Source organism: Salvelinus sp. IW2-2015, unplaced genomic scaffold, assembly GCF_002910315.2.
Source record: "Salvelinus sp. IW2-2015 unplaced genomic scaffold, ASM291031v2 Un_scaffold1790, whole genome shotgun sequence".
NCBI classification, from domain to species: Eukaryota; Metazoa; Chordata; class Actinopteri; order Salmoniformes; family Salmonidae; genus Salvelinus; species Salvelinus sp. IW2-2015.
In genome coordinates, this window is record NW_019943164.1 from 235,618 (window position 1) to 248,902 (window position 13,285).

Here is a 13,285-nt window from a genome sequence, read left to right on the forward strand (position 1 = left end):
GCAGTCTAATGGCTTGGGGGTAGAAGCTGTTGAGGAGCCTTTTGGTCCTAGACTTGGCGCTCCGGTACCGCTTGCCGTGCGGTAGCAGAGAAAACAATCTATAACTTGGGTGACTGGAGTCTCTGACAATTTTATGGGCTTGACTCTGACACCGCCTATTATATAGGTCCTGGATGGCGGGAAGCTTGGCCGTTCGCACTACCCTTTGCAGCTCCTTACGGTCAGTTGCCATACCAGGCGGTTATGCAACCGGTCAGGATGCTCTCGATGGTGCAGCTGTAGAACCTTTTGAGGATCTGAGGACCCATGCCAAATCTTTTCAGTCTCCTGAGGGGGAATAGGTTTTGTCGTGCCCTCTTCATGACTGTCTTGGTATGTTTGGACTATGATAGTTCATTAGTGATGTGGACACCAAGGAACTTGAAACTCTCGACCCGCTCCACTACAGCCCCGTCGATGTTAATGGGGGCCTTTTCAGCCCGCCTTTTCCTGTAGTCCATGATCAGCTCCTTTGTCTTGCTCATGTTGAGGAAGAGGTTGTTGTCCTGGCACCACACTGCCAGTTCTCTGACCTCCTCCCTATAGGCCGTCTCGTCGTTGTCGGTGATGAGGCCWACCACTTGTGTTGTCAGCAAACTTAATGATGGTGTTGGAGTTGTTTGGCCAAGCAGTCGTGGGTGAACAGGGAATACAGGAGGGGACTGAGTACACACCCCTAAGGGGCCCCAGTGTTGAGGACCAGCGTGGCAGATATGTTGTTACCTACCCTTACCACCTGGGGGCAGCCCGTCAGGAAGTCCAGGATCAAGTTGCAGAGGGAGGTGTTTAGTCCCAGGGTCCTTAGCATACTTATGAGTTTTGTGGGCAATATGGTGTTGAACGCTGAGCTTTGGTCAATGAACAGCATTCTCACATGGKTGTTCCTTTTGTCCAGGTGAGAAAGGGCAGTGTGGAGTGCGATTGAGATTGCGTCATCTGTTGATCTGTTGGGGCAGTATGCGAATTGGAGTGGGTCTAGGGTGTCCGGGAGGATGCTGTTGATGTGAGCCACGACCAGTCTTTCAAAGCACTTCATGGCTACCGACGTGAGTGCCACGGGGCTGTAATCATTTAGGCAGGTTACCTTCGCTTCCTTGGGCACAGGGACTATGGTGGTCTGCTTGGAACATGTAGAGAGGTTGAAAATGTCATTGAAGACACTTGAAAGTTGGTCTGCGCATGCTTTGAGTACACGTCCTGGTAATCCGTCTGGCCCAGCGACTTTGTGAATGTTGACCTGTTTTAAAGGTCTTGCTCACATCGGCTACCAAGAGCGTTATCACACAGTCATCCAGAACAGCTGGTGCTCTCATGCATGCCTAGTGCTCTCGTGCATGCCTATGTATATGTAGGTAGAGTTATTAAAGTGACTGAATAGATAATAACAGAGAGTAGCATCAGTGTAGAAAGGGGGGGGGGGGGGGGGGGCAATGCAAATAGTCTGGGTAGCCATGTCCTACTCTCGTCCTTTAGGTGTCCGTATGCTGCATCCCGAATGGCACTCTATTCCCCTGTATACCTGCACTACTTTTGAGTACTGGTCCAAAGTAGACCACTTTATAGGACGTACAGTTGAAGTCGGAAGTTTACATACACTTAAATTGGAGTCATTAAAACTCACTCCACAAATTTCTTGTTAATAAACTATAGTTTTGACAAGTCGCTTAGGACATCTACTTTGTCCATGACACAAGTAATTTTTCCAACAATTGTTTACAGACAGATTATTTCACTTATAATTCACTGTATCACAATTCCAGTGGGTCAGAAGGTTACATACACTAAGTTGACTGTGCCTTTAAACAGGTTGGAAAATTCCAGAAAATGATGTCATGGCTTTAAAGCTTCTGATAGGCTAATGAACATAATTTGAGTCAATTGGAGGTGTACCTGTGGATGTATTTCAAGTCCTACCTTCAAACTGAGTGCCTCTTTGCAAGACACCATGGGAAAATGAAAATAAATCTGCCCAAAAATATTTAGACCTCCACAAGTAACCTAGTGGTTAGAGCATTGGACTAGTAACCAAAAGGTTGCATGATCGAATCCCCAAGCTGACAAGGTACAAATCTGTCGTTCTGCCCCTGAACAAGGCAGTTAACCCACTGTTCCTAGGCCGTCATTAAAAATAAGAATTTGTTCTTAACTGACTTGCCTAGTTAAATAAAGGTAAAATAAAAGTCTGGTTCATCCTTGGGAGCCATTTCCAAACGCCTGAAGGTACCACGTTCATCTGTACAAACAAAAGTACGCAAGTATAAACACCATGGGACCACATAGCCATCATACCTCTCAGGAAGGAGACGCGCTCTGTCTCCTAGAGATGAACGTACTTTGGTGCGAAAAGTGCAAATCAATCCCAGAACAACAGCAAAGGACCTTGTGAAGATTCTGGAGGAAACGGGTACAAAAGTATCTATATCCACAGTAAAATGAGTACTATATCGACATAACCTGAAAGGAATTTTTACTTGGATTATATGTCAGGAATTGTGGAACTGAGTTGAAATGTATTTGGCTAAGGTGTAAGTAAACTTCCGACTTCAACTGTAGGTTGTCATTTGGGACTGGGGGGAAACAGATAGGGTTTTTTGTCTAATAATTTGCCCCCCCCTCTTCTCAGGATTGTGGCTGCTGTTTGTTGTTTATGCAAATTAGCACGGAAAGTTCCACCTAGTGTGACAGAGGGAGAGAGAGAACTGTTCCACAGCGGACCAAAATGAGAGAATAGCCCCCCCCCCCCCACACTCACGGATAATGTGTTCTAGCAACTGCAAGGGGAATTCACACTCAACTAGGAACCAAAGGACCTTCTGATGAAGTCGTACTTCCCTGAAGTCTCCCTACTGTTAATGGCCATAATAGTCTCTAAACCAGTCTGTATCCGTAAAGCCCAGTTGTGTCTTCCCAGAAACCTTTGTAAAAGCAGTGTTTTGTATTTTTAGGAGCCTCACATCCTCTGTGTGGACATTAAAGTGGAGGATTTCTCTCTGTGTCATTTTAACCATGTTTACGTACCTGTCCTTATTTCTTCACTTCACCGTCTTACCAAATGTACTGTTGTTTCTTTGTGCCCTAGGGGAATGGAATCAAGACGTACAAATATAACGCCTTGACGTTCATCCCACTGAATCTGTTCGAGCAGTTCAAACGAGCTGCCAACCTGTACTTTCTGGCCCTGCTCATCTTACAGGTAAGTCTGCCGGAGACAGCTGTGTTACATCCAACTTTCAATGCTAACGGATTATAAGAATCTTCAGTGGTAGACCACTGAGGTTCCACTTGTAGCAGTCTCCCTGTCAGACATTATGCTACAGTACGGAAGGAATCAAATCAATACAATTTTGTCACGGGCTTCGTAAAGAACAGGTGTCGACTAACAGTGAAATGCTTACTTACGGGGCCCTTTTTCAACAATGCAGAGTTAAAGATAAGATGAAATAATAAATAAATAGAGATAGTGACACGAGGAATAAATACACAGTGAATAACAACATGGCTTTATACAGGGAGTACCAGGTAATAACATGGCTTTACACAGGAAGTACCAGTTAATAACATGGCTATATACAGGGAGTACCAGGTAATAACATGGCTTTACACAGGAAGTACCAGTTAATAACATGGCTATATACAGGAAGTACCTGTTAATAACATGGCTATATACAGGAAGTACCCATCTGTAATGAATGCGCTATACACAGAAAGTGAACAGGTAACTGAACATAGGATATACCACAGGACACGATCCAGCGATCATACATGGATATACAGGAAGTACCAGGTAATAACATTGGCTATATCAGGAAGTAACAGGTAATACCACATGGCCTTATACAGGAAGTAACCAGAGCTATCAATGGTTTAACTAAGAAAAAGTCAGGTAATAACTGGCTATAATAACAGAAGTACCAGGATACAAACATCGAGCTTTAACAGGCACAGATCCAGCGTAATCTAACAAATGGTATATACAGGAAGAGTACAGGTAAATATACAGCGGCTGATGATAACGAGGGCACGGATATTAAACATGGATATCATGCATGAGCGATATGCCAGGGGTAATAAGTATGGCTGCTATATGTCCGTGGAGTGCACAAGTAGTAGCGGAGCTTAGTGATCAGGAGTACAGTAATAACATGGTCAAAAATACAGGGAAGTACCAGGTAATCACACACTCGCGCTATCACTACACGAGTACAGCTACATTCGATATACACTGGCAGTACATGCTAACCGCGGGGCGGTATATACATGGCTCTATATCACACGCACTCGATTCCAGTGAGCTTTGGTACAGGGAGTACAGGTATACTAACATGGATTGAGGTGAATACAGAGGTACAGTATAAATCGAGCTTTACTAATTAGGAGTGGTACGCAGAGTAATTATATGATAGGCTATCATATACGGAGTACAGGAATAACATGACTGGCTATAATCTCACAGGGGAGTAATCAGGTAATGACATGGCTATATACGAGGGAGTACCAGTAATATCTAAGCATGAATAGGCATATATGAACTGAATGGCTTATATACAGGGAAGTACCAGGTATAAATGGCTATATACAGGGAGTACCAGGTAATAACATGGCTATATACAGGGAGTACCAGGTAATAACATGGCTATATACAGGGAGTACCAGGTAATAACATGGCTATATACGGGGAGTACCAGGTAATAAATGGCTATATATGACACGGGAGTACCAGGTAATAAACATGGCTAACTAATACAGGGAGTACCAGGTAAAATAAGTGGGCTAACTCAGGGAGTACCTAGGTAATACCATGGCTATATTAAGGGGAGTACCAGCGTAATAACTATTGGGCTAGTTATCAGGTGGTACAGGTATAACATGGCTATACTACAGGGAGTACCAGGTATAACATCGAGCTATAACGTACAGGAGTACCAGGTAATAACAGTGGCTATATACAGGAGGTCCAGGTAATACATGGCTATATACAGGGTAGTAACACGGGCTATAATAACAGGTAATAACCAGGAGTACCAGATGTATACGCATCAGGGCTATATAACACTGGAGTACACAGGGTAATAACATGGCTATACGTACATGGGAGTACCAGTAAACATGGCTATATACAGGGAGTACCAGGTATAACAATGGGAGTAATACCACGGGAGTACAGGTAATACACTGGTCTAACTAGGGAGTACAAGGTAAAACATGGCTAAACGGGAGTACAGGTAAAAATGAGCTATATACGGGAGTGCCAGAGTAATAAGATGGGGCTATATACCGGGAGTACCAGGTATAAATGGCTATATACCGGGAGTACCAGGTAATAAACATGGCTATATACCAGGGAGTACCAGGTAATACATGGTATATACCGGGAGTACAGGTAATAACATGGCTATATACGGGAGTACCAAGGTATAAATGGCTATATACAGGGAGTACCAGGTAATAACATGGCTTATACGTGAGTACAGGATATAACGGCTATAACAGGGGTAACCAGGTATAACATGGCTTATACAGGGAAGTCCAGGTAATACATGGCTATATACAGGGAAGTACCAGGTATAACATGGCTATATACGGGAGTCCAGGTAATAACATGGCTATATCAGGGTAACAGGTAAATTAACATGGCTATAATCACAGAGGTAGTTAGACAGGTTAATAACATGGCTATATACAGGGGTACGAAGATACGCAGGTAATAACATGGCTATATACGGAGTACCAGGTAATGAAACTGGTATACAGGGAGTTCACGGTAAGGACTGGTCTATTGTTTACAGGGGAGTAAATCAGGCTAATGGCTGGTATATACAGGGAAGTCACCAGGTAATGACATGGATAAAACAGAAGGAGTATCAGGTAAGGACATGGCTATATACAGGGAGTATCAGGTAAGGACATGGCTTTATACAGGTAGTATCAGGTAAGGACATGGCTATATACAGGGAATACCAGTACTGAGTCGTTGCAGGAGTACCAGGTAATTGAGGTAGATATGTACATGTAGGTAAAGATAAATTGACTAAGCAACAGGATGGATGATGATAAACAGTAGCAGCAGTGTATGTGGTGAGTGGGAAAGTGAGTGTGTGTGTGTGGTGGGTTTTAAATATACTTAAGTATCAAATGTAAATGTAATTGCTAAAATATACTTAAGTATCAGAAGTATAAATCATATCACATTCCTTATTAAACAAACCAGACGGCACCATTTTTTTTTWTTTTTAATACAGACAGACAGGGGTACACTCCAACACTCAGACATAATTTACAAACAACGCATGTGTGTTTAGTGAGTCCTCCAGATCAGAGCCAGAAGGGATGACCAGGGATGTTCTCTGTTTAGTGAGTCCTCCAGATCAGAGGCAGTGGGGATGACCAGGGATGTTCTCTGTTTAGTGAGTCCTCCAGATCAGAGGCATTAGGGATGACCAGGGATGTTCTCTGTTTAGTGAGCCACCGACCCAGGGGATTGGATGTGCTGACAGCCCGGTACATCATTGGGGAAGAGAAGCTTACCCCCTATACAAATCTACTTCTATCGCTCCAGTATCCGTGCACTTTGTAAATATGGTACTGACCCTGTAATATACGTTCTCGTGTTCAACGTACATGACTGTGGCCTGAGCAGTGATGAAGTGTTATTTTTAGGCAATAAGGCCCGAGGGTGATATATGGCCAATATACCACGGCTAAGGGCTGTTTTTATGCACGACGCAACGCAAACCCCAGAGGTGCCTTATTACTATTATAAACTGGTTACCAACGTAATTAGAGCAGTACAAATAAATGTGTTGTCATACCCGTGGTGTACGGTCTGAAAAACCACGGCTGTCAGCAAATCAGCATTCGGGGCTCGAACCACACAGTTTATAATACAGGACCCTGGCCTGAGCAGGGAGGAAGTGTTATTATACAGGACCCTGGCCTGAGCAGGGAGGAAGTGTTATTATACAGGACCCTGGCCTGAGCAGGGAGGAAGCATTGTTGGTCAACAGAAACCGCAGATCAATAAAATATGAAACATTATATTCCGATTTATTCCTGCTGTCAACACGCTGCTTTGAAACTTTCTAACATGTTGGATAAAGGAATAGATTGTGATATTAATGCACATTATTATTCACCAGATTATTCCTGAGATCACCACGTTGCCTTGGTACACCACCTTAGTGCCTTTAGTTCTGGTGCTGGGAATCACAGCCATCAAAGACCTGGTGGACGATCTGGTGAGTGACTTCAACCTCCTCCTCGCTGGCTGCATCTCAATTCTCTACCCTTCTCCCAAAGTATGCATTTGTTAACACTCCCCATCGTGGATTTAAAAACATARGATTGGTGTAAAGCATTTCAAGTATACAAGGAAAAGAGTGGAAAATCGGGACATTTGCCACTGCCCAGACTCTGTTAACTTCATCCAATCATGTCGTCCTACAGATGAGAGACGGACCAAGAAAGAGGCTTCCTTTTCATTGATAGCATATGCAGTGCACTCCATTTATGAAGAGAACATTGTGGTCCATTTTTTTTTATCTAGTGCTGAACCCCTGCCTGGTGTCTTCCCTTTCCTCCCCAACAGGCCCGCCACAGGATGGACAACGAGATCAATAACAGGAAGTGTGAAGTTCTCATGGATGGCAGGTAATGACTAGGAACCATAGAGAATCACTCCTTCGATATAACTAGTTTTGTCATTGGCAGCTCCATTGAAAGTTTACACCATTTTAAAGTAGTCAACTGGGTGGGACTTGCAGTGTTTTTAAGGAAGGATCACAAAGTTACATTCAGGTCATCAGGAGGGATCAGCCAATTAAATATGCTTGTGAGCAAACATTCCATAACTGCAGATGGCAGTAAATCGCCATCCTTGGCTTTATACCTGTTCAAACAACACACTCCAGGTGGCAGTATGCATCCTTTCAGTTTGTTTACCAACTCATACAAGTTGTAGTAGTAGTAGAAGAAGAAGAAAAATGGACTACTTCAAAATGGAGATGTCCTCGATGGCACTGCCCCGTGTTCTCACAGACTCCATAATGGGACAGATTAAATCAAATCAAAGTATATTTGTCACGTGCGCCGAATCCAACAGGTGTAGTAGACCTTACAGTGAAATGCTTACTTACAGGCTCTAACCAATAGTGCAAAAAAGGTATTAGGTGAACAATAGGTAAGTAAAGAAATAAAACAACAGACAGTAAAAAGACAGGCTATATACAGTAGCGAGGCTAATATAGTAGCAAGGCTACATAAAGACACCGGTTAGTCAGGCTGATTGAGGTAGTATGTACATGAATGTATAGTTAAAGTGACTATGTATATGTGATGAACAGACAGTAGCAGCAGCGTAAAAGAGGGGTTGGGGGGACACACACACAATGCAAAAAGTCTGGGTAGCCATCTGATTACCTGTTCAGGAGTCTTATGGCTTGAGGGTAAAAACTGTTGAGAAGCCTTTTTGTCCTTTACTTGGCACTCCGGTACCGCTTGCCATGCGGTAGTAGAGAGAACAGTTGTATATCTAGGTCTATGGTATGAATGTATATTACCCAATACTGTTATAGATTCTCTCTGTGGGTGTGGAGCTCCTTGATGCAGCAGCATACCGTTTTATAATATCTGAAATAGTTTTTGTTGTTATTGTCTGTGTTGTGCATCAAGACAAATGTCATGTTTTGAACATGACTTATAAAGAATCTGAGTAGCTGACTGTAACAAACTATTTCCAAACCAGGTTTCAAGTGTCGAAGTGGATGAATATACATGTCGGTGATGTGGTTCGTCTGAAGAAAAATGATCACATCCCGGTAATGTCATATATTTGTTCTCTGACTAAAAACCCAACCAGCCATTTTTTTTATAATTCAGTTACAATATTTTGATTTGGTTATTTGCTTTTTTGTTTTCATTTAGGCTGACATTCTGTTGTTGTCCAGTTCAAATCCCAACAGTCTTTGTTATGTTGAAACAGCCGAGCTCGATGGGTAAGATGTTCGCCAATGAACGTTCAATTATGGGCTTGTCCCAAATGGCTCCCTATGTAGTGCACTACTTTAGACCAGAGCCCTATGGAACCCTAGACCAGAGCCCTATGGAACCCTATTCACGATGTAGTGCACTACATTTGACCAGAGCCCCTATAGAACCCTATTCCCTATGTAGTGCACTACTTTTGACCAGAACCCTATAGAACCCTATTTCCTATGTAGTGCACTACTTTAGACCAGAGCCCTATGGGCCATGGTCAAACGTAGTGCACTATCCTGTATAGAGAATACAGTGCCATTTGGGATGCAGAACCATGTCTTAAAACCTTTTTTTTATGTGTGATTTTATAATTTCATATTGCATTTGTCAATAACTACCCCTTGATAACATGATAAAATTACATTGACAGAAAGTGCTTTTGTGTAAACGTACACATTTTGAGGCGAAGTGAGATAAAAAAGGGTTTGCTGAGACTTGTTATCATCACAATCTCGTTCAGCCTGTAGATTAGATTGAAAACTCATTGGTCAAACAACACTATCAGAAGCCCAGCATGTTTCAGGTAATTCAAAGTTCAGGTTATTGTCCTTGTGTACAATGTACAGATGTTCCCTTTTATTTATTTATATATATATATATATAAACATACTGAATTTGTCCCCAAATGAGTCTACTGAAATATCAACGTACATTTATTGTTTGGCAGGGAAACCAACCTGAAGTTTAAAATGGGTCTGAAAGTGACAGACGAGAGACTGCAGGAGGAGCAACAGCTGGCACAGTTTGATGGTAACCTGCTGCTCTCCTGTCCGTCTTAACAGATGGACGTTAGATACTGGACATTTATTTAGATATGTGTGGTGGGTCTTAAGAGGAAGGTACTAACTGTACATCGCTCTGGAGAAGAGCATCTGCAAATGACCAAAATGTTATATAAAATGTGTGTATTTTGGAGAGGGAGAGAGAATCCCCATACAGCCGTGATAGTGTGTGGTCACTGTTCCCTTGTTTACCCATACAGACGTGATAGTGTGTGGTCACTTTCCCCTTGTTTCTCCATACAGACGTGATAGTGTTGGTCACTGTCCCTTGTTTCTCCATACAGACGTGATAGTGTTGGTCACTGTTCCCTTGTTTCTCCATACAGACGTGATAGTGTGTGGGTCACTGTTCCCTTGTTTCCCATACAGACGTGATAGTTGTGGTCACTGTTCCCTTGTTTCTCCATACAGACGTGATAGTGTGTGGTCACTGTTCCCTTGTTACCCATACAGACGTGATAGTGTGTGGTCACTGTTCCCTTGTTTCCCCATACAGACGTGATAGTGTGTGGTCACTGTTCCCTTGTTTCTCCATACAGACGTGAATAGTGTGTTGGTCACTGTTCCCTTGTTTCTCCATACAGACGTGATAGTGTGTGGTCACTGTTCCCTTGTTTACCCATACAGCCGTGATAGTGTGTGGTCACTGTTCCCTTGTTTCCTCATACAGCCATGATAGTGTGTGAGGAGCCTAACAACCGTCTGGATAAGTTCACGGGGACCATGCGTTGGAGAAAAGACCGATTCCCTCTGGATCTGGACAATATGATGCTGAGAGGATGTAGGATCAGAAACACTGACGAGTGTCACGGACTGGTCATCTTCGCAGGTAAATACCTTGCACAACCTTTCAGAACCAATGGATATACTCACTCTCTCACTCTCTCACTCACTCACTCACTCGCCCGCTCGCTCGCTCACTCATTCTCACTCACTCACTCATTCTCTCTCACTCACTCATTCTCTCACTCACTCACTCATTCTCTCACTCACTCACTCTCTCACCCTCTCGCCCGCTCGCTCACTCATTCTCACTCACTCACCCTCTCGCCCGCTCGCCCGCTCGCTCACTCATTCTCTCTCACTCACTCATTCTCTCACTCACTCATTCTCTCACTCACTCATTCTCTCACTCACTCATTCTCACTCACTCACTCACTGTTAGTCCACACCGGTTGGTTACGAAGCATGTGATGAATAACACATGATTTGACACACCCACAGACATCCTTTTCAGGTAAATACCTGACACACTTTCATGATCAATATACAGACATACCAACAACATGGACATGCAGTCATGTAAATATGCCGTCTTGGACTTAATCTCATGTAAACCTTTACTCATCTGTTTGTTTGCTGTTTTGATGTAGGCGCTGACACTAAAATCATGAGGAATGGGGGCAAGACCAGATTCAAGAGGACTAAAATCGATGAATTGATGAACTACATGGTGTACACTGTAAGTGGTATTACCTTTCAAGTCATTCACTACACCTCGCAAAATATTTCACCCTTTATTAAATGGAGTCTCTTATTAACAGCCATTTACATCAGAGCGTGACGTATGTTGAACAAGAGATCTCGATTTATTGTTTTTGTAAAGTTGTGGCAGTGTTTGCTCTCAAAGTTTGGTTGATATACTTTTTGATTTTGGCACGGTTATCCTCAGTTGCTGTGACTGCTACTATCTGTCCCGGGATCCTGCCAGACCAAAAAAGACAGAAGTTGTTTGCTGGAGCTAGCTACCATCCTAGCTGGTAGCTATCAGTATAAAGCTAGCAGGGTTTTCCATTTTGGCTGGGACTGCGGAGGTGTCCCACGCTAATTGTGGCTGTATTCCCTGCTGCCTGTTGCTCCCCCCCCCCTGTAATCTGACCTGGTTGGAACGGYGTTGTATAGCTACCATGGTTAGCCGATGCTGCTACCAACATTACGTGCAACAAGACACTGCTGTGAGATGATTTAAAGGAGGACACATACTGTATTTCTGMTTTTCTGATTTTGACATTTGTGTAGGCTATTTTTGTTCACTTAGTTCAGAATTCCCTGTAAGGAGAGAGACCTAGATAGTTTGTGTGTATGCATTGATATKTAGGCTACATGTGCCTTTAAACAAATAATGTATGTAGTTCTGTCTTTGAGCTGTTCTTGTCTATTGATGTTCTGTATTATGTCATTCTGTTGTGTGTTTTGTGTGGACCCCAGGAAGAGTAGCTGCTGCTTTTGCAACCGCTAATGGGTATCCTAATAAAATACCAAGACACTGAAGACCAGCTAGCCTAGCTAGTCGGCAGTCTCAAATGGCGGTCGCTATTGAACATTTTCACCGCTGCAGGAGCTGTTTATTTTTGCTCTATTCTGGGACAATGTGGACCGCCCAGCCTTTCAATGTAGCAATGTGGCTACTCTTAGCAAACAAGTAGCAAATTTACCAAAGCTCCCAGGGGGGAATCCTCCTCAAGCTCCCGGGGGGGAATCCTCCTCAAGCTCCCGGGGGGGAAATTCCTTCCTCAAGTCCCGTTGGGGGGAATCCTCCTCAAGACTCCCGGGGGGGGGAATCCTCCTCAAGCCCCCGGGGGGGGGGGGGGATCCTCCTCAAGCTCCGGGGGGGGGGGGAATCCTCCTCAAGCTCCCGGGGGGGGGGGAATCCTCCTCAAGCTCCCGGGGGGGGAATCCTCCTCAAGCTCCCGGGGGGGGGGATCCTCCTCAAGCTCCCGGGGGGGGGAATCCTCCTCAAGCTCCCGGGGGGGGAATCCTCCTCAAGCTCCCGGGGGGGGGAATCCTCCCTCAAGCTCCGGGGGGGGAACCCTCCTCAAGCTCCCGGGGGGGGGGAATCCTCCTCAAGCTCCGCGGGGGGGGGGAATCCTCCTCAAGCTCCCGGGGGCGGGGGATCCTCCAAAAGCTCCCGGCGGGGGGGGGGGGATCCCAAAAGCTCCCGGGGGGGATATCCTCCTCAAGCTCCCGGGGGGGGGGGGGGGGAATCCTCCTCAAGCTCCCGGGGGGGGAATCCACGCCCGCCTACTTTTTCATCTACTCCAGTAGCTGGGCGCCACTCTGGCCTGGTGGAAGTGTCGCCACATTGGCTCTCCACAGCCAACTGGCCGGTGCTTTGGCAGGGATCCCTCTCCGAAGGTTTTTCCCTCTTCCCTGGAGAAGACTAGTCTTCCCTGGAGAATGGGCTTCCATCGTACGGACTGTATGCTGCTTCTAGATGACTAGGTTGGATGTTGTTGTTCTTGATCCTATCAACCAGCCATGGAGTTATGTCACTTGCCGTGTAAGTCGAAAGCAGCGGCATCTGGTAATGGGGGGCCTCCTTGGCGATGGGAAGCCCGGACTGGACACAGACTTTAAACAGCTCTATGGTGAGAAACATCTCGGTTCCTGGGGCAAAACTCMTGTGCTGTCCTGGAGTACGAGTACAGAAC

At 44.7% G+C, this 13,285-nt stretch overlaps 1 protein-coding gene across 1 annotated transcript in view; it reads left to right on the plus strand.

Moving 5' to 3' along the window:
- LOC112071984 (phospholipid-transporting ATPase IC-like) overlaps positions 1 to 13,285 on the plus strand; it is a 61,665-nt gene that overhangs the window by 25,716 nt on the left and 22,664 nt on the right. Inside the window, 8 exon segments of the mRNA XM_070439590.1 lie at positions 3,119 to 3,232; positions 7,176 to 7,274; positions 7,625 to 7,686; positions 8,780 to 8,852; positions 8,959 to 9,029; positions 9,740 to 9,822; positions 10,525 to 10,683; positions 11,228 to 11,316. Of these exon segments, the coding sequence (XP_070295691.1) occupies positions 3,119 to 3,232; positions 7,176 to 7,274; positions 7,625 to 7,686; positions 8,780 to 8,852; positions 8,959 to 9,029; positions 9,740 to 9,822; positions 10,525 to 10,683; positions 11,228 to 11,316 (750 nt within the window).